The sequence below is a fragment of the Plecotus auritus genome (genome assembly GCF_963455305.1).
Source record: "Plecotus auritus genome assembly, chromosome: 8".
NCBI lineage: Eukaryota > Metazoa > Chordata > Mammalia > Chiroptera > Vespertilionidae > Plecotus > Plecotus auritus.
The window spans coordinates 38,240,065-38,261,114 of record NC_137782.1 but is presented as its reverse complement, the minus strand read 5'-3'; the positions used below and the strand labels follow the sequence as shown (position 1 = coordinate 38,261,114).

General features: G+C 40.1%; 2 protein-coding genes across 5 annotated transcripts in view; one reads left to right on the top strand and one right to left on the bottom strand.

Annotated features, from left to right (window-relative positions):
* MYOM1 (myomesin 1) overlaps positions 1-8,131 on the bottom strand; it is a 153,414-nt gene extending 145,283 nt beyond the window's left edge. Inside the window, exon 1 of one of the 2 annotated variants that reach the window (XM_080685527.1) lies at positions 8,076-8,131. The gene's annotated coding sequence lies outside the window, so the exon portion shown is untranslated. The remainder of the gene's footprint in view (positions 1-8,075) is intronic. The other variant, XM_080685528.1, reaches the window with a different exon arrangement.
* Positions 8,132-8,520: 389 nt separating this feature from the next.
* LOC308256915 (myosin regulatory light polypeptide 9) lies at positions 8,521-20,898 on the top strand. Of its 3 annotated transcripts, XM_080685526.1 has the most exons (5): positions 12,465-12,574; positions 12,975-13,188; positions 13,828-14,026; positions 15,063-15,224; positions 18,053-20,840. In XM_080685526.1, the coding sequence occupies exons 3-5, from the start codon at positions 13,843-13,845 to the stop codon at positions 18,223-18,225; spliced, it is 519 nt and encodes a 172-aa protein (XP_080541652.1). In that variant the 5' UTR covers positions 12,465-12,574; positions 12,975-13,188; positions 13,828-13,842; the 3' UTR covers positions 18,226-20,840. The 3 variants fall into 3 exon arrangements, with proteins under 3 accessions (XP_080541650.1, XP_080541651.1, XP_080541652.1); XM_080685524.1 differs by lacking the exons at positions 12,465-12,574; positions 12,975-13,188 and adding an exon at positions 8,521-8,687 and having other exon boundaries at positions 18,053-20,898; XM_080685525.1 differs by lacking the exon at positions 12,975-13,188 and having other exon boundaries at positions 11,800-12,574.
* Positions 20,899-21,050: the final 152 nt, after the last annotated feature.

The window sequence follows — 21,050 nt, the reverse complement described above, 5'->3', positions numbered from 1 at the left end:
CAGCCAACCAAAACTATACAAAACAAAAAATACAAGAAAAACAAGAAACAGAGCCAACCAGATGGAGGAAAGAATTAGTGATATCAAAGATAGGAATCTAGCCAAGGCCGGTTTGGCTCAGTGGATAGAGCGTCAGCCTGAGGACTGAGGGGTCCCGGGTTCGATTCCGGTCAGGGGCATGTGCCTTGGTTGCGGGCACATCCCCAGTGGGAGGTGTGCAGGAGGCGGCTGATCGATGTTTCTCTCTCATCGGTGTTTCTAGCTTTCTATCCCTCTCCCTTCCTCTCTGTAAAAAATCAATAAAATATATTTTTAAAAAAATAAAAAATAAATAAAAAAAAAATAACAAAAAGATAGGAATCTAGAAATGACACAGAGGGAAGAAGAGAGAGACCTAAGCAAAAAAAAATTAAAGAGCTCTACGAGACCTATCTGACTCCATCAGAAAAAGCGATCTATAATAATAAAAGCATAATATGCAAATTGACTGAACGACCGAACAGCAGAACGACCGTCCGCACAACTACGCTATGACACCCACCGGTGCCAGGCCAGCCAATGCAGGTGCAATGCGATTGGCTGGCCATTGTCCCATGATCATCCTGCAGAGGGAGGTCCAGGCCACTGGCCAGCGGGGTGATTGATCAATCGGGGGGCTCCATGATCACCCCAAAGAGGGAGGCCCAGGCCACTGACCGGCGGGCTGCGGCAGGTGGGGCCTCTCTCTGCAGGCTACCCGACGGCGGTGCTGTGGCAGGTGGGCAGGGTCTCCCTCTGCGGGGGCGATCCATCACGGAGCCCCAGCCGAGTGGGCGGGGCCTACCACTTTGGGGTGATCGATCGTGGGCTCCTGGACTGTGAGAGGACACAGGCCAGGCTAAGGGGACCCCTCCCTCCCATCCCCTCAAGTGCACGATTCCGTGCACCGGGCCTCTAGTATAAGAATAATAGGCATACCACCTCACACCTGTTAGAATGGCTATAATGAACAAGACAAGCAATTACAAGTATTGGAGAGGTTGTGGAGTAAAGGGAACTCTCATTCACTGCTGGTAGAAAGGTAGACTGGTACGGCCACTATGGAAAACAGTCTGGCAATTCCTCAAAAAAATTAAGAATAGAGTTATCATATGACCCAGCAATCCCTCTCTCGAGTATATACCCGGAAAACTACAAAACATGTATTTACAAAGATATATGCACCCCTATGTTCACTACAGCATTATTCACAGTAGCCAAGACATGGAGACAACCAAAGTGTCCTGCAATAGAGGACTAGATAAAGATGTGGTACATATACAGGATGGAATACTTCTTAGCCATAAGAAAAGACAAAATACTGCCATTTGCAATAACAGGAATGGACCTTGAGAATATTATACTAAGTGAAATAAGCCAATCACCAAAAGCTAAGAACCATATGATTTCACTCATATGTGGGATATAAAACTGAAACTTGTGGATACAAACAGCAGTGTAGTGATTGCCAAGGGAAAGGCAATGGGGGGTGGAGTGAAGAAGATTTGACTTTGGTGGGCACACAGTGCAATATACAGATCTTGTATCACAGAAATCTATACCTGAAACCTGTTTGATTGATCCTATTAACCAATGTCACCCCAATAAATTTAATTTAAAAAAGAAAAAAATTTTAATTAAAAAAAATCTGATCATATTCATCCTATACTCAAGACAGATCAGTGCTATCCCATTGACCTTCAGAAACATGGCTTAGAGGCCATTCAGGGTATGGTTTCTGTGCATCCCTTTGGCATCATATTTCTACCATTTCCCCCTCAACCTCCACCTTCTGGTTTTTCATTCATTCAATATGTATTTTTTATTTACTGAGTGCCTGTAATGTGCTAATTACTTTTCTGGGCTTTGGGAATATTTCAGTAAACAAAGCAAGCCAAAAAAAAAAACCCTGTTCATGGCACTTTGTTAGGGATATAGGCAGTAACCAAAATAAATAAATAAAGTACATAATGTGTCACAGGTAATAAATGCAATGGAAAAAATAAAGCAAGGGAGATGCAGGAGGTAGAAGATGAATGATGAAAGTTTAAATATAATGACCAGAGAAGGTGTCAATGAACTGGTGATATTTAAATAAAGACTTGAAAGAGTTGAGAGAAAATATTAGAAGAAGGATCATTGAAATCAGACAGAACATCAAATGCAAAGGTGTTGAAGTGGAAAAATACCTGACTTCTCCAAGAAACAGCAAGATCACTGTGACTGAGCAACTGGGTAGGGCAGGCAGTAGGAAATAAAGTCAGAGAAGTTCCCGGAGTCTGATCTCTTTGGGCTTCGCAGGCCATTGTAAAGCATTTGGCTTTCACTCTGAATGCGGTAAGATACCACTGGAGGTGTCAAGCAGAATAATGACATGATCTAACTAATGATTTGAAAGGATAACTCTGTGGTTGTGTGGAAGTACAATGTAGGGGAAGAAGACCAGTTAGAAGGCTATTGCAAAAATCCAGGCTTGGGAGAGAGAGTACCTTGCACTAAGATGGTGAGACAATCATATTCTGATATATTTTAAAGGACTTAATCACTAGGTTTGCACTAATTACTGTTCTAGACCCTGGAGATACTTTGTTTGAAAGGTGAGATGAGGGTGCCTGGCTGGCATGGCTCAGTGGTTGAGCGTCAACTTATGAACCAGGAGGTCACTGTTCAATTCCTGGTCAGGGCACATGCCTGGGTTGTGGGCTTGATCCCCAGTGTGGGGCATGCAGAAGGCAACTGATCAATGATTCTCTCTCATCATTGATGTTTCTCTCTCTCTTCTCTCTCTCTCTCTCCCTTCCTCTCTGAAATTGATACGGGATTTTTTAACTGGAACATGCGGTGTTCCCCTGGGCAGGATGGTTCCCTGGATTCTTTGTCCTTCAGAGTCGAAGAATGAATCCACAGATGGAAGATGGTATTGAGAAGGCTAAAAGGCTAATTCCAATGTAACCCTGATATTTGGGGGGCTAGCAATCTGAATCTGTGCCAGCAATCTAATGTACATTCTTGATAACCTATAATTAAGTCACTGCCCCTTTCTTCACAAACTGGTCTTGCAAGACCTGTTACCTAAATGCTCACATTTTACAGAGGCCATAAACCATGAACAAGACACAACCCCAGAGGAAGGTTATCAGCGCTGGCACCAGGTCAGGCCCTTAGATATGATCTCAAGACCCCCATCCCAACCCAGGGGGCTTTTTGCAAAGTCCACGAAAGGTCCTAAAGTCCCCATCCATATTTGGGGGACAAATAAACCAAATATGGCTTCCACCATATTGGTTTGCTCAGATTTTGGAGGTGACTCCTCTGAGACCACTGGCGTAATAAAGCTGTGTAACTCCATTTCTCTAAAGCATTGCTTGGGTTTCTTTGGTCTTCTACAACAGTAGAGCAAAGGTGGAAATTTATTGAAGAACAAGTATAGACTCCCACATGGGGAAGGGGAAAGAATCTCACAGCACAGACTCCCACATGGAGAGGGGGAAAGAGTCCCACCGAGTTCCTTTTCTCCTGGGTTTATAAAAGCTGCAGTTCCTGTGTCCTGATATCCCCTTTGATTGGTCAAAATTCCCTTTGATTTGGTCACTATAGCAACTCCTGAGCTCAAAGGTCAAATCTCACTTGGGGCATGTGAAGCCCTCCTCCTCATTGCTACTCCAAGTTTCCTTATCTTATGAAAATGTAACTGCTGCATCTCCCTTGTCTTATAGAAATGTAACTGCTGCCTCTCCCTTGTCTTATGGAAATGTAACTTCTCCCAGTCTGTAGCCCTGTGTTTTTTTCCATGGACCTCTTTCATTTTTTTAAATTTCCTAAACCTGCCTCTATCCCCCTAAAATTCCTATTTCAAAATCAATAAAAAATATTTTTTTAAAAAAAAAGAAAGGTTAGATGAAGGTCATGGAAGAAAAAGAAGTGACAACGATGAGTCAAAGGTTTTTGCCCTGAGCAACTTAAAGTATGGAATTGCCATTAACCTACATAGAGAAGCTAGTAGGAAGACAAGGTTTTAGAGGTAAGATTAGGAGATCCGTTTTAGAATATGAAGGATGAGAGGCCTAGTAGATCTCCTCATGGAGATGTTAAGTGAATCCTATCTAATAAGGAGGGAATATGCAAATTGACCATCACACCATCACACAGATGGTGGCACCCATAGCCACAAGATGGTGGCGCCCAGTCTCCTCAGCCCTGCCGGAGTCCCCCAGGCCTTTCAGCCCTGCCGGGGCGGCGGGGGGCACTCACTGTTTAAGTAGTATTTAAAGCTTCAGAGTGAATGAGATCAGCTAGGGAAGGAGTGTTGACAGAAAGGAGAGCCAAGCACCGAGTCCTCAGCTACTCCAAGGGACTAGGGAAATTAGGAAGAACTGACAAAGGAAACTGAAGAGTAGCCATAAGGAAGGAGAAAAACCAGGAGAATGCAGCATCCTGGAAAAGAGAGAAGGAAGTGCTTCAAAGGTGAGGAAGTGAATACCTTATCAAACCTGTTTGAGGAATGATAATTGGTCATAATGACATAGAGGTCATTGGTGTCCTTGATAAGCCCATGTTTTGTGGAGTGGTTGGGGAAAAAAGCCTTATTATAAAGGGTTAAAAGAGAATTAGAGCCAGTGAGTTTAGGTGCCTCTTTTGAGAGTCTTACTAAGGGGGCAAAAAAAATAGAAGCCCAGCTGGCGTGGCTCAGTGATTGAGTGTCAACCTATGAACCAGAAGGTCATGGTTCAATTCCCGGTCAGGGCACAAGCCCGGGTTGTAGACTTGATCCCCAGTGTGGGGCATGCAGGAGGCAGCCAATCAATGATTCTCTCCCATCATTGATGTTTCTATCTCTCTCTCCCTCTCCCTTCCTCTCTGAAATCAACAAAAATATATATTTTTTAAAGAAATAGGACAATAGCTGAAGGATCATGCATCAGGAAGAGGGTTGCTGTTTTTGTCAATATTCGTTTTCCATTGCTGTGATAACCAATTACTATAAATTTAGTGGCTTAAAACAACACATCTTAATTATCTTACAATTTGATAGAAGTCCAAACTGGGTCTCAGGGGGGCGGGGGGTGGGGGAGGTATAACCAAGACTGTATTCCTTTCTAGAGGTTCTGGGGAAAATCCATGTTCTTGCCTTTTCCAGCTTCTAGAGGTCACCCACATTCTTTGCTCATGTCCCCCTTCCTCCATCTTTAAAAAAGTCAGCAACACTGCATCACTCTGACCATTCTTCCACATTTCTACCTCCCTTTGTCTTATCCTGCCTTCCTCTTCTACTTTTAAGCCCCCTTGTAATTATATCAGGTCCACTGGGATAACACAGGATAATCTTCCTATCAGCTCATTAGCAACCTTAATTCTCTTTGCCACATAACCAAACATATTCACAGGTTCAGGAGATTTGGATGTGGACATCTCTGAGGAATCCTGGTTCTGCCTGCCACATATGAGACACTTACAGCATACTTGTTGATGGGAATACTTGGAAAGAGATGGAGAGAGAAAGAGAGAGAAAAACACAACTCGATGATGCAGGAGAGGACAGAATCATTGGAGTGATATGAGAGCAAATGGAGGACTGGTGAAGAAAGAGGAGAGGAGGGGACAGATGGGGACAGATGCTAGCTGGTGGGTAGATGTGGTGGTGGGAGCTTGTGGGAGTCATTTTTTACTCAGCGACTTAGAAACAAGAGCAAGAATGGGAGGTGTTGGAGGTGTAAGAAAACAAATTATAAAACTGACATCTAAGAGAGCAGGAGCATTAAAGAACTACAGAAATGTTATGAGCATCAAGGTAGCATCAGGGCCCACTTGAAGTTCAGCCTGTTTCCTCCAGTAGAGTAGACAAAGCACTGGTATATTAATTAGTCAGGGTAGGCTAACTACTCTACAAACTCCAAATTTCAGTGCCTTAATACAACCGAAGATTTCTCACTAAGTAAATAACATGGATTATCTCAATTCTCACAATCATTGAATATAGTGGGTATTAATACTATGCCCTTTTTCAGATGAGGAAACGAAAGAATTTGTTGAAGTAAGTCTAAACCAGGGGTGGGCAAACTTTTTGACTCGAGGGCCACAATGGGTTCTTAAACTGGACCGGAGGGCCGGAACAAAAGCATGGATGGAGTGTTTGTGTGAACTAATATAAATTCAAAGTAAAGGAGCGGAGGGGAGAGCAAGAGAACCGGATAGAATAGCCGGATCCGGCCCGTGGGCTGTAGTTTGCCCACGGCTGGTAAACCTTAATTTTTGTATTAGGTATTAATTTTATTTGTGGGTATTTAAAAATATTTGCCTCCTGATCACCTTCATACAAACACGTGACTCCCTTTGCCTGGAATCTCTCCTCTCTTTCCCCACTGACTTCTAGAATCAGTTCTTCAGTAGTCCTTCCACAAGTCTCTATAGACAGGTTTATTTCCTCCTGTGTGCTCCTTCTATAGGCCTTACTAACTGTACTGTAATGACCTGTTCCACAATTATTCCCCATCAGCCCTGTGCCTTTGTGATCCTTTCTACCCCCTCTCTCTCCATCCAAGAGGTAGCAATGATGTTCTATTTCAAAAACCATAAACTACAGCCCCCACCACAGTGCGTTGGCAATGCAGTCAGTTTACCTGTTCATTGAGTGGAAAAAGGAAGATGAACAAGGCAATTCTCTGACACTGCAGAAGGAAAAAAAGTTTCTGCTTCCTTTGGAGCTGAAGGGGAAACGAAACTATTTCATTATTATGGGTTAAAGTTTTCTTTCTCAAGGACAGTTGTGGAAGGCTTCAGCTCTCTGTGGTGGCAGACCTCCACTCAGTGGAGCTGTGTGTGCACTGCAGGGTGCTCAACTGTTGGGTCCTTTCACTGCTGCCCAAGCCAAACTCCAAGAACTGCAGTCTCCCACCCAGTCATTTGGAGTCTGAGTTGTCACTGCCTAAGCCTTAGACCCTAAGCCATCTAACTCTATGCTCCCACCTTTTGTGATGAGTCACTTAGAACCCCAGTTAAATTGATGACTTCCTTGGACCTGCCCTAGTAGATTCTCATTCAGTTGGTTGAATAATTTGTATTTTTAACTAGTATTCCAAGTGATTCTTACTATCAAGGCAGTTTAGGAAATTAATCATCTTTGTTTCAGTCATGCAATAGAACTGGGGCAGTTATTTATTTTTCATTGCCTTTAACTCTGATAACTTTAAATATACAGGGTGTCCTCCCAAAAATGTGTACACACTTTAACAGGTGATGGCTCAATTGTTATTTCTTTCTTTTCAGATTTAACCCATTGGAATTAATAATTATTCAAAGTGTGTATACATTTGGGGGGGATACCCTGTATGATTGCTTAACAGATGAAATGCTCCTGAGGTTCCTGAAAGTGTAGCTCGATATTTAAGAGTATACTATTCTGCAGCTTTACCTTTCTTTTCAGCATGGTGATTCCAGTGAGAGCAGCTTTTAAGGAGAGGACCATGGGGCAACTCCACACTTCAGAACTGTTCTAGCACAGGAGCTAGGCTAGGCACTGAATCTTAGTGCTGACCTGAGTATTACCGCATCCCATTCACCTTTTTCTTGGGTGAGGTCAGAGATCTGAGGTGACCAGCAGCACACCAGACTTTGGACGGAAAAAGATAGAATCGGGGAACGCTTTCTCTTTTTCTCTAACAAGATGCATTTTCAGAGCTGCAGGAGAGCTGAGAAAAAAATAGCCCCGACTTTTTATTCCTATTTGCAACAGGCCACAAATCTGCACCATAGTGAGGTTGGGGCGAGATTTAGTAAGCTCTTGTTGCTGGTTGCCTGCCTTCCAGGTCGGATCCAGTCAGCTCTCCTAGTTGTCAGTGGGGCTGTTCTGATAGGAAAAATAATGGCAAACGTTTTTGAAGAGGAAGGAAGTCTTCAGCCGCTTGTGACCTTATGAAATCCGTCTGGGCCAAAGAGATAGTGGCCGCTTGGTTGAGGGCCCTTGGGACTTCACAAAATTGGTTCCCGTGTGGATGGGGTGGGACTCTTCATAAAATAACACGGTGCACAGAAGTCAAATCGCTCGCCCTAAGGCCACCTACCCGGTTGCACGAGCGCGCAGCTGTGGGACGCACAGGCGCAGTTCCAGTCTCCGAGGTGAGTCCTACGCGCAGGCGCACGACCGGGAGGCCGACCCAGGCGCTGGGGGCGGGGCGAAGGCCAGTCACGTGGGTCGCGCAGCCCTCTCGGCGATTTCCCTTACAAGGACTTGGACTGACAAGTCCCGCCCCTGGCCGTACCCTGGTAAGTGTGGAGAGGCAAACCCAAAGGACAGACCCAACCATCTGCTCACAGGAAGGGGGAGGAAAAGAAATACATATAAGAGTGGGCACAAAAAACACAAAAACTCAGACATTATACCCAACTAACCACTACACATTACTCTGTTCTAAGTCGACGCTTTATATTCCTTCCTGTGCACTCGGTCAAAATTGCTCCCTTTTAGCACAGTGGCAACTGCTCCCCCCGTCGCCTTTCCATTAAGTCAGGCCCATCCTGTTGGCAAAGAATGGTGACTAGGCTTTTTTCCGGTTTGCTGAGGGGAGGCCGGAAGTGTTGTATTTCAGCGGCTCTGGTTGTAGAAGGGTGGTGATAGCGGCAGCGAGGGCAGCGAGAAGGGTCACTGAAGCGCTCGATTCTCTCAGCAGTGCAGGGTGAGTGGTGCTCGCGGTCCGGCACGTGGGGCGCATCTCGCGGACCCGTCTCCGCCGGGCGGCTGGGAGGGTAGCGGCGCACCTGGGCAGGTGTACTAGCGGCTACCTAGTAACTAGCCGGTTACCCGGCTTGAAGCCGAAGGGCCAGCTCCGGGATTGAAGGCCGCGGCCGAAGTGGCCCAAACGCGAACTTAACTCCTTTGCCTAACTTGGGGCTTGGGAAGTGTGGCTTAGCTCGCTGGCGCCGCGAACTTGGGCGATAGCCCGGCCCGCGAAACCCGAGCCTCCCGGCTCTTGACTCCGGGACTATGTTTAGTTTCTAACGTAAACTTGCCCGATTCAAGAGAATTTGCGTAAAAACCCGAGCCCGGTGTCCTCGCCCCGCCCCACTGCTGCAGCTGTTGCTGCAGCTGCGGAGCTACGTTTAGTAGGAAGAATTAACTTAAATTAGCTTCCTTAGCTCAGTATCCATTTCTGTAATTAGAACTATAAAATACACACACACACACACACTCACTCACTCACTCACTCACTCACTCACACTTAGTTTGCGGCTTGAGGAAAAATTCCAAAACATAATACCGTGTTCCTTTGGAGTGGAGACTTTGGACTAAGTCACTTTGCCAGTGTTAACTTTTGAGCATATGAAGACACATATTAGTTCTTTACAGAACTTTGGAACAGAAATAGGTGTTCAGTTGAGAATTTAACAAGTGCAAAAATTTTTATATCCAAAGGTAAAGGAAGTGTTTAAAATTGCTATTATTTCTTTCATGTCCTGGAAGGCTTTTGATAAAAGTTAACCAGAAAAACGTTTTCTTTTCAAACGTGAGGCTTTACTGGCAAGTCAACCCCGACAACTAATTGCCTTTGTCAAGTGCTGAGAACTTTTTGGGTGTGGCGGTCTTAAAAACACTAACCCTACCGTCAACCGGAAGTTTGCACAGGAATTGAAAACTTGGTTTAGTTAGAACAGAAGCACCGACTTGAAAATGTACTTTTAAAAAACTGGTTGGCACCAAAAATGTTACATATAATTAGCTTGGAAAAAGGTGCACTGATTAAATTATTTGGTTTGTATTTGGGAAGCTGGCCAAATACTAGGAAATGTTTCTAAGATGGGAGTTTTTCCTTAAGGAATATATCATATCTCGCACAATACTGTCAATTTGAATGGTAATTCTGTAGAAAACGTCTTAATGTTATCTTACATTTATTACCACTTTAAAAGTGTTGTACTCTAGGATTCTACCTAGAGTAACCTAATGTAATAATACTACTATAGATTAATCTCATTTTATAAATGAAACCATAGTATGAAGAGATTCTGAAAAATCTTCTGGTTGCGGTTGGTATGTGGGAAAATCCTCTTTGAGGATTTCTATTTTTCACTTACACCATTTAATCTAGGCTAACATCTTCCTTACATGTATTTCTCCTTTTGTCATAACCCTAAATGATTTTATATTTAATCAAGCAAAAATAAATAAATGAAACCACAAAGTCATTTGTCCCCAACACTCCACTTCCTTGATTTAAAACATTTTGCTCCTCATCTGTAAACTGAATCTCCTGGACCTTCGATGACTGTTTATTGACTTGCTCATGCATCTGACATTTATGTATTTCATAGAAAGAAGCGTGATCTGCAAATCACCCTGTTTTTAAGTTTCATACAACACATATGCCTTCACACCAAAGATCTTCAATTAAATGCTTGAAAAATAGACTCTAGAATGAGTGAGGATCCTCATAATTGGGAATTCTCAGGTGCCTACGTGGTAATCTTCCCATCCTAAATAAAGAATACTTACATTGCTATATGAAGTGTTTTCATTTTACCCCAGATTTCTAAATTTCTCTGAGAATTGTGCATCTTCTGAGGTCTTGTTGTTACATTATGACAGTTACAGTCTTAATTGTTTGGGAAAAATAAAAATGGACTGAAAACTTAGTCATAGCAAGGAATATAATGACAATATCATACGTAATTTACTCCTTGGGATCATAGCACAGTTCCTGATTTGGCTCCCTCTCCATCAGTATTTATTCCACCCCATACTTTTAGTTTGGTAGGAAAAAATACACTGACTTTCCTTGTTTTGGAACAACTAGCTGTGAAGCTAAACTTCCTATCCCTGAAAGGCCCAGGAATTCTGGTGGGAGATAAATGAATAGAACAGACTATAACCTCCTTGAAAAGGTAGTAACTTGCCCAATGTTACACTACCAATGTTTGGTAGAATTAAGACTAACGTCTGCATCTCTTAATTTTAATGTCTTGTGGCTTCTAAGTGGAACAGGGTTTTTCAGGGTCTTTTTATCCCCCTCTCTGAGTCTTTTAGAAACAAAGATCTTTTCTGAACTCACAGTATTTTGTAATCATCTACTACCTTTGAGTTATTTCTCATTATTGTCACACATTGTTTTAACTTGAGAGTCATACTTCTGGAATGAAAACTATGTGACTCATTTCATAAGTTGAACCAATCATTTTATTTCTTTATCGTTGCCTCCCCAACATAATTTTAGGCTCCTTGAAGATAGGGCACTTGCTTTATATTTCTTAATTCTTAAATAGTTTTCAACATTAGTGACATTTGATGCACATTATTGCCATTAACTGATTATATTAAAGGTTGATGATAAATATTGAATGAGCTAAAGAAAAGTTCTAGGTAAGTGCTGACCCAAAAAACGTTATAACTTTAAAAAAACTATAACTCATTTACAAACGTAAAGAATGCATGATTAAAAGAAAGATTAATAGGAAATACATCAGAACTCAACATATGTATATTACTTTATAACCCAAATTAAGTATTTTTAAAAAGTACCTAGAGGCCGCTCCCTTCCCCCCGCAATATGAGGTTTTGTAGATTCAAAAATCAGTTGTCAACCATTTGACTTATAATTCTCATCCGTTTCTTTGGTCTTATAATAATTGCCATTCCTGCATCATTAGAGGAAGACAATGTTGTCAAACAAAACAGACTATTTTTAAACATGTGCTTTGGTTTGCAATGACATGGCATGCCTAAAATAATAAACAGATTTGCACTGGTAAATAAGTGCCACTCATTGGGTTTCAACCACTTACCCTAAGTCCCTCAGAACATTTAAAAGATGACGGGATAATATACTCCATACTTCTTATAGTTTTTAAAACTACATTTAGAATAGAGGGGAAAATTACAGCTTTATGTAGTTAATAATGGAATTTACTATCCAGAGAAGGTTTACAGCATGAAAATAATGCTTTCGTGAATGGTTTAGGTAAATTATGAAAGACAGTCTCTTAAAGGGTGATTAAAGGAAACTTGGAAATTGGGAAAGAGTATATATCATAATTTCAATGTCATGTAAGGTATATCTTACCAACAACCCATTCCAATGTTTTGCCACAGGGTGCTGTATTGGATGGACTAGAATTTGTGACTTTTCTTTGTGGAATTTCCTTCTTTGTGAAATTTCCTACTAAAATCTAAGAACATATTTAGCTTGGGGGAGGGGAAACTAAGGCAGAGCTTTTCTAATTATTTCCATGATTGAATTTAGTCTGGAAGATGTGGTATAACCAAGGAAAGAATGTAAGAAGTAACTTTAAACTCACACAAAGCCTTGTATTCTAAGGTCACTTTGCAGTGCTGAGATCTAGTGCTTCATTCTTCACAACCCAGACTTATTTTTAGACCAAGGGCATAGTGTTTTGCTACATCATAGCTAAATGTTGTTTTCAGAACGTAAGCTTTAAAATTGTTGTCCTGGTCAGAGAATGAAATCAGTGGTGCCTATTTTAGACGTGCTTGGAAGAATATAACTCAATACAGTGTCTTGCTCACTAGAGGTTTTGCAGACTACTATCACCACCTCAGCTCTGAAGGATGGTACGGTAAAATTTTATCTGATGACGATGGGATTTTTAACTCCCAACTAAAATTTTATAGTTTTTTGTTTTGTTTTTTTAAAGAGTCAGCCTTTTCATTTTAGGTATTAGATATTCTTCTTGCTTTCAACTTAAATTTTATAGGGATAAATTTAGATTATTAGAGAGCAAAGATAGTTTCCAAACTTTAAAAAAAAAACACATTAGTTTTTAAACTACTGTGCTCTGATTTTTGTATAGAGGACTTAGTCACTTCAAGCTTGACTCTGTGCAAGAAATTGATTTGTGTAGAGTGGAAATATCAGTAAAACTTAATTATAGATTAACTTCAGAGTTTTCTATACTTTTCAGTTAGCCTTTCAACAAATTTCTTTTTTAAAATATATTTTTATTGATTTCAGAAAGGAAGGGAAAGGGAGAGATAGAAACATCAATGATGAGAATCATTGATTGGCTGCCTCCTGCACGCCCCCAACTGGGGATCGAGGCCGCAACCTGGGCATATGCCTTTGATCGGAATTGAACCCGGGACCCTTCAGTCCTCAGGCCGACGCTCTATCCATTGAGCCGAATCAGCTAGGGCAACAAATAACTTTCTTGACAAAGATTCCAGAGGTAAGGGTGCAGTAAGAAATGCTAGTTAGAAGTGAAAACAGTATTTGGCAATAAAGATTAAGAGATGAAGATGTGTTCCATCAGTTAGTCGTCGTCCTACTTTCTGTACACTTTAGAATGGAATAACTGGTATAGCCTAGGGCTGTAGAATGATAGACCTATTGAAAATGAATTAGTATTCCTCAATACTTCCAAGTCACTGAAGTATGGAACTTGAACTGCTTCCCCAGGGTATCTACGTTCTTTTGTTTCTTGTTTCTGTATTGCTATTAAACCAGTAGATTTGGTTATCAGTTCTTATTAGGCTATACAGCAACATGTGGATATGCAATCTTGTTGATATGCTCTAGGCTTTGAATTAATGTTGGTTATAGTTTGGAAGTTAAAGTTAGTGATCAACTATTGATTAAATGTCACAACTACTAAGATGAGTGAACTCAAAGCTTGATTCTGGTTGTTCTTTTTGTAGTTTAGTTCCATGAGTAATGGTATCAATTAACTGAGAGAGATTTTTGCCAAATGATACTATCCTGCTGAATAATTTTTAGACACATTTCTAAGTAGCTTAAACATATAAGGAAGGTTCATTTCACCTTTTGTTGTTGTTCTTTGTCTTCTTATATTTCCCTTCCTAATTAGGATCTAACCACCACCATGTCGAGCAAAAGGGCAAAGACCAAGACCACCAAGAAGCGCCCCCAGCGCGCAACATCCAATGTGTTTGCCATGTTTGACCAGTCACAGATTCAAGAGTTTAAAGAGGCCTTCAACATGATTGATCAGAACAGAGATGGTTTCATTGATAAGGAAGATTTGCATGATATGCTTGCCTCCCTGGGTAATGGATCTGTTTTAATATTAATATACTAGACTAGAGGCCCGATGAACGAAATTTGTGCAAGGGCCTTGTCCCTACCGCTGCCACGGCCAGGGGCCTCTGCCGCCTCTGCCTCAGCCCCTGTCCGCTTCGGCTTTGTCTGGAGCAGTGGTTCTCAACCTTTTTAATGCCGCTACCCTTTAATACAGTTCCTCATGTTGTGGTGACCCCCAACCATAAAATTATTTTCGTTGCTACTTCATAACTGTGATTTTGCTGTTAATGAATCGTAATGTAAATATCTGTGTTTTCCGATGGTCTTAGGCTCTACAGCGACCCTGCTAGCTGTTCTCAACCTGTGGGTCATGACCCACAGGTTGAGAACTGCTGCTGTAGAGCCCAAGACCATCGGAAAACAGATATTTACATTACGATTCATTAACAGCAAAATCACAGTTATGAAGTAGCAACGAAAATAATTTTATGGTTGGGGGTCACCACAACATGAGGAACTGTATTAAAGGGTCGCGGCATTAAAAAGGTTGAGAACCACTGGGAGGGAAGGACATCTGAAAGGACGTCTGGTCTAATTAGCATATTATGTTTTTATTATTATAGATAGGATTTTTGTAATGTCTTTTATGTTTATTTCTTAAGTCTTAAAGCGCTATGAAGCCAATCTAATGATGTTATAGTTTACTAAATAAGATTCAAAGTCTAGAGCAGTGTCTCCCAAAGTGTGGTCCTTGGACCACCTGCATATTTCTGGACAGATCTCATGATTGGACTAGGGGTCTGCTATTTTTGTGTGTATTGCAAGGACTGATCTTGATTATGAGAGCATTATCATTCCTTTTGACATTACAATGTAATAGTATATAATCTCCACTCTTAATATAGGCCCTATTCATTAAGAAGACTATTTTCCTAATAGTTTTGCTATCATGAATGTAAACAGCAAATTGTATGATAGTCTTTTTTGTCAAAATGTGTACTATGATGAATAGGTGATACATTTTGTGATCTAATCAGGATTATGGCCCTCTTTTTTATTTAGGAAAAAATCCAACCGATGAGTATCTAGATGCCATGATGAATGAGGCTCCGGGTCCCATAAATTTTACCATGTTCCTCACGATGTTTGGTGAGAAGTTAAATGGCACAGATCCAGAAGATGTCATCAGAAATGCTTTTGCTTGCTTTGATGAAGAAGCAACTGGTAATTACCATGATTTAATTTTTAGTTACAGTAACTAAAATATATAATAACTTGAAATATGATGACACAGTACTCTCAGGTTTATACCATACCTGTTTGTTCAGTTTTGTTTTAGATAGGCTTCTCCTATGGCATCACTCAATTTACTGCCTCTGCATTTAAATATTTGATTTAAAATTTAATGGGTGTATAGGAAAGTTATACTCCATAAGGGTTAGGCTTGAAGTAAATATGTGTTGAATGAGTAACTTTTACCAGTGCAATCTTAGGTAAAGTGTAAATTGCTATAGGCCATGACACCAGTACAGTCCTGTGTTTATCAGGTATCTCTCAGTTCTGAGATTGTTTAAATCTGGTACGAAACTCTCTGGTTTCATATTCCTTTTCTGCATAATAACTGTGTGAGTTGGGGCAAGTTACTTAACTATCTAAGTCTCTGTTTTCTTATTTGTAAAATGGGCAATAATATTACCTACCTCACACGGTTGTTGTGAGGATTAAATGAGGAAATGAGATAATAGCATACTGCCTGGCCCAGAACTAACTCTCAGAAAAACCCAAAAAGATAACTACAGAAAGGCCTGATCCTTTGACAGAAGTGTATATAAGAGAAAAGATAAGGGGGCAAGTTTTTAAAGGGAAGGCACACCCTTTGGTTATGCATTACTTGGCGTGGTTAAAATAAGCCAAGCACAGTTTGGTAATGGAAGCTTACTGTCCCCAGTTTGGCTTTCCAGGCTCCCCACAATATAGCCTCTTTTGGCCTATTCAAGTATACCACTCTCGACTTTTATATCATCTTTCTAACCTCCTTCCAAGCTACTCTATGCATTGGTGTCCTAACTTACCTCCACCATTTCTGCCTCTGTGTCTCCCTCATCATACCACCTCTCCCTCCTCCTGAACTCGAAACTCTTAACTTTTTTTTTTCTGGGAGGACTGGGGAAGAGGAAGGCAGAGGAGACTTACTTTTTTTTCTCCTAAAGACATGTATTGTTGAATTTTTAAATTGTAAGCAGGTGTTTGTTTTTTTTTAATGGAGGGAAATAAAACCATAAAAGAGTAAAATGTCTTATCCATTCTCCAAACTCCTCAATTGTCATATTCTTTATAGAGCCTAGTCTATATTTTCATACTGTTTTTTTCCTACTCAGAAAATTTTAAGTCTCTTTCTTTTTTTTAATATATTTTTTATTGATTTCAGAGAGGAAGGGAGAGGGAGAGAGAGAAACATCAATGATGAGAGAGAATCATTGATTGGCTGCCTCCTGCACGCCTCTACTGGGTATCGAGCCCGCAACCCTGGGCATGTGTTCTTGACCAGAAACGAACCTGGGACCCTTTGGTCCACAGGTCAACGCTCTATCCACTGAGCCAAACCAGCTAGGGCATCTCTCCTTTCTTTCCACTTCCAAATAATTTTATTTATCTCTCTTCTGAGACATACTGTGTGTACTTACTTCCAATCATCACAGTCTCTCTCTGTTTCCAGGGTAATGGCTGTGTGTCTTCAACGGCATTCGTTTCCCATTTCTGTAAGCCCTTCTACCACCCACCACAGTCCATTGCACATAGTCAATGATTAGTTCATGTGATAGTTGAATGACTTGGCTATAGATGATGATTTATTTCTACAAGCTGAAAACTAAGATTTTTGGTACTTGTTTTTTTATCCTCACCCAAGGATAATATATTTCCTATAAAATTAGTTTATATTATAAGGTCACTTCCCATAAGAAACTCTAGAGCTATGGTTCTTGTTGTTGTTTTTCCAATTCAATCCGAGATTTTTAAAAAAAAATATTCCTGGCCAAGTGGCTCATTTGGTTGGAGTGTTGTCCCATACACAAAATGGTGGCGGGTTCACTTCCCGGCCTGGGCACATACCCAGGTTTCGGGTTTGATCCCTGCTCGGGGTATGTGTGGGGGAGGTAACTGATCAGTGTTTCTCACATTGATGTCTTTCTCCCTCTTTCCCACTCCCTCCCTTCCTCTCTCTAAAATCAATTTAAAAAATATATATATATCATTGCCAGTTAATAAATCAAGGGTGACATCAGGACTTTTTTTTTTAAGCTCTCTGGATGATTCTGATTCTCATGTGCAATTAAAATTAGGTTTTATGAGAAACCTGCTTTCACACTTCCAGAGTAGAAAGCACACCTTTCGGCTCACCACTCCTATTCCCAATTCTTAGCCCAGTGACTGTGACATAATTAATGCTCAAATATTTATAAAGTATTTTTGCACACTCTGGGCCTGACCATATTTGTTATGAAATCTAAATTAGATTTGTTTTTAAAAAAAAAAAAAAAACACATTTAAGAATCTCATTTTACATATTAAAAAACAAAGTCAGAGGTAAAGTGAAATACCTGAAATAATATAGCTTGTTACAACCGGACCTCAAGACTCCAGCATTCTTTCCACTGAAGCACTTTATTGATTTTATAATGTGGTATTGATTTTAGTGTTATTTACTTATAGGATAAGTATGACCATTCATGTTACTTTAAGGAACTATGAGGCATAGATTCCTTAATCATACTATATTGCTTTTAATTAGGCATAAGTTTAGCCCCTATTATCAAGAGATCAGGAGAGGGATGTGGAGGAAGATTGATAGAGCAGAGCAGGTTAATGCCACTAGGCAACTACCCGTTTTCTAGGCAACTGCTGAGGCTGACTTAACCATGTAGAGACCCATATTTCATGTATGTGCATATTTATAGTTCTTAGCATAGAGCATGCATAGTCAAGTGTAGATGCTCCTTGTAATTAATCCTCAGAGTAGTATATATTCTGAACCCCAGTTCTTTATTTTTTAGGCACCATTCAGGAAGATTACCTGAGAGAGCTGCTGACAACAATGGGAGATCGGTTTACAGATGAGGAAGTGGATGAGCTGTACAGAGAAGCGCCTATTGACAAAAAGGGAAATTTCAATTACATTGAGTTCACACGCATCCTTAAACATGGAGCAAAAGATAAAGATGACTGAAAAGAACTCCAAATTGCAGCCAAATGTTCTTTTTCGCCACATTGGGTATTTCTGAGACTTTCTTTCAGAGTCTATAACATGCCCTAGCTTTGCAGCTTTTGCCTTTCTTGTGGTATTTATTCTCAGCCATTTTGGGCACATGCATCTCTATAATCAGACTGGAAATAGGACTTTTTGTTATTTTCAGAATAGAAAATAGGTAATTGAACTTACCAGCCTCCATCACCCCCCATAACTGCAATCTACACAGAGTCAATATATTTTTTCAGAGAAAGTAATTAACTCAATTTTTTTCTGAACCATAATTAAATTTTATGATCAAAACTTACTTGTTTAAAACTTCTTTATTTATCAAAATTGACTTTTATTAGTTTTAGTTGCATCTTCCAATGAAAGAAAATGGTGTGGGTGTTAGACCTTTTCCTTACTTCTCCCAGGTTTCCTAACAATCCTATCTCCTCTGCTGTTCATTCGTCCTCTCCCAAAGAAATACAAGTTTAACTTCCTTAATTGTGTTTCCTGCACTTGGTCTTCCAATTTTAAAAATAATTTGCTATAGAATTTGCATATATATGATAGTTTTAGTAGTTTTAAATCCTCAAGTTTAACATACCTACCAACGTTCCTCCTTATCTGTCCTAAGCTTTTCGTGTCATTTAAAATTAGACCAGGCCAATGAGTTTAATTTTAATTTGTCCTCATTTTTAAAACTATTTTAAACTCAAAGGGTCTATGGAATGCATCTAACGAGGTTTTTTTTTTTTTTATTTCAAAATGTTGGAAATACAGTACAGCATTTTTTATTATATAAAGCTTTTCTTTAACACAATAATCCATATTGAAATACCTTGTTTATTTATGCAGAGATTCACCATGAGTCCATGTGTGAATTTTGGACATTCCTGCCCTGCCCACAAACAAAACAGCTGAAGCTAAGTGCTTGGGAAAGTGAGATTATTTCAATACTCAAAATAACTTCTGCTGTTTCCAGAAATGCAGGACTGTTTCAGAGTTAATCAGGAAATGGTTGACACTTTCATTTGCTTTGAACTTCAAAAAGCTGAAAGATTGATGAATTTAAAAGTTGAAGCATTGTGGGGGGAGTTGGTTGAAAAATTTTACAATTACCCTATAAAGATGAGTAATTTACAATTACACTAATAACTTTAAGTTTTATGCTACTATTAACCATACTATCCTTGGACAAAATCAATAAACAATTACTGAATGCCTTCAGGGTGGCAGACCTTAGCACTCAACAGGATAGATGAGCCAGCTTTATAGAACAGGAGTAGAAGGACCAGTACCACGACTGCTCTTGCCCCTTTTTAAGTTTTAGACCCTTACCACCTGCCTTAAGAACTTTTTCCAGACTATAGCCATGAAGTTAAAATCTTACTTTGCTGAATTGAACTTCCATTTCAACTGAAAAAAGATCACTTCTGCTTTGTTAACAGATTTCTAGTGAAGAACAAATAACATTGTTTTCCTCTTAGGAAAAAAGTGGTCTCATTTACTAAAATTATCTCTTGCAATGTCCCCATTTCCATTTCAGATAACTGCTCAAAGAACTGGCTGCCATTAGGAGCAGTGCATGGTCTCCCTAGTGAAATAAGTCTCCTAATTTAGTAAATAGCATTCTCTATGTAGTAAGTAGGCTTTGCTTAAGGAAGTTGACTGCTTAATAAAAAGCTAAAGCATCTACTCCAACAGTGGATTTGACTGAAAACCAGTCTCCATGATGAAAATCATACTTGAAACAAACTATTTCAAACGTTCTTTGAAACCAACCTAACACGTAGCATTGTTAGGATTATATTGTCATTTGGACTCCAGATCCCAAATTTTACTTGATCCAGAAGCCTATGACTGGAGAGCAGAAATTGATGAGTGCTACTGGGAAAAATGGAAGAAAGCCAGACTCTGAGACAGAAGCAAATTCTGAAAAGGAAAGGCAATGATTTTCTACAAAGTAGGAGAGAAAGGACAGCAAGAGGTGTAACACCTAGACTTACGGAGGTGCTGCGGCAAGTTGTAAGAAGAATCAGTAAAAGGGCTTAAGAGAGGTAGATGGAGCCATAAAACATGAAAACCATAAATTTAAAATTTGGTTCCTCAGTTATATTAGACACATTTGAGAAGGATATGCCATAAATAACCATTTCCCAAGTGCTAGATATTTAGATACTCAGCTTTTCATTAATATTCTATTTCTTTTGAATCTTGAGAGGAAAAATATACCTTAGAGTTATTTTTTTTAGAACAGTTTTACCTAGTAGAACTTTGTGATAATGGGCAAGGTACAGTCGGGGTGTCTCAGCTATTAAGGTGGCCAGGGTGAGGGTTTATACAATGGTAATAGACCGTACTTAAAAGAGTACTAAGACAAAAGACATAAGAAGCCAAAATCTTACGTTTGGGGAAAAATTATTTAAACTATTGGACCAAGAACAGAATGCAGCTACGGAAAATCGAATATTTTAGAACCCAGGTATGAGTTCTCTGCAGTTGCTTTTCAAGTTTTATTGAGAAAATGCATTCAGTTAGGAACTGGACCTTGGGCTGGGACGAGGACCACAGCATCAGCATCCCCTGGAAATAAAAATTATCACTTCACCCTCAACCTACTGAATCTGAGTATCCGGGGCTGGGGCTCAAGAATCTTACCAAGCCCTCCAGGTTTTTTTTATGCATGCTACTGTTTAAGAACTGTATAGAGTGCTGAACACAGTTTCTAACACCTAGGAATTTCTGATCAAACATTTCTAGAATATATATGATTGAATTATTCATCTCCCCAGCATCTAGCACGCATTCAAGCAATC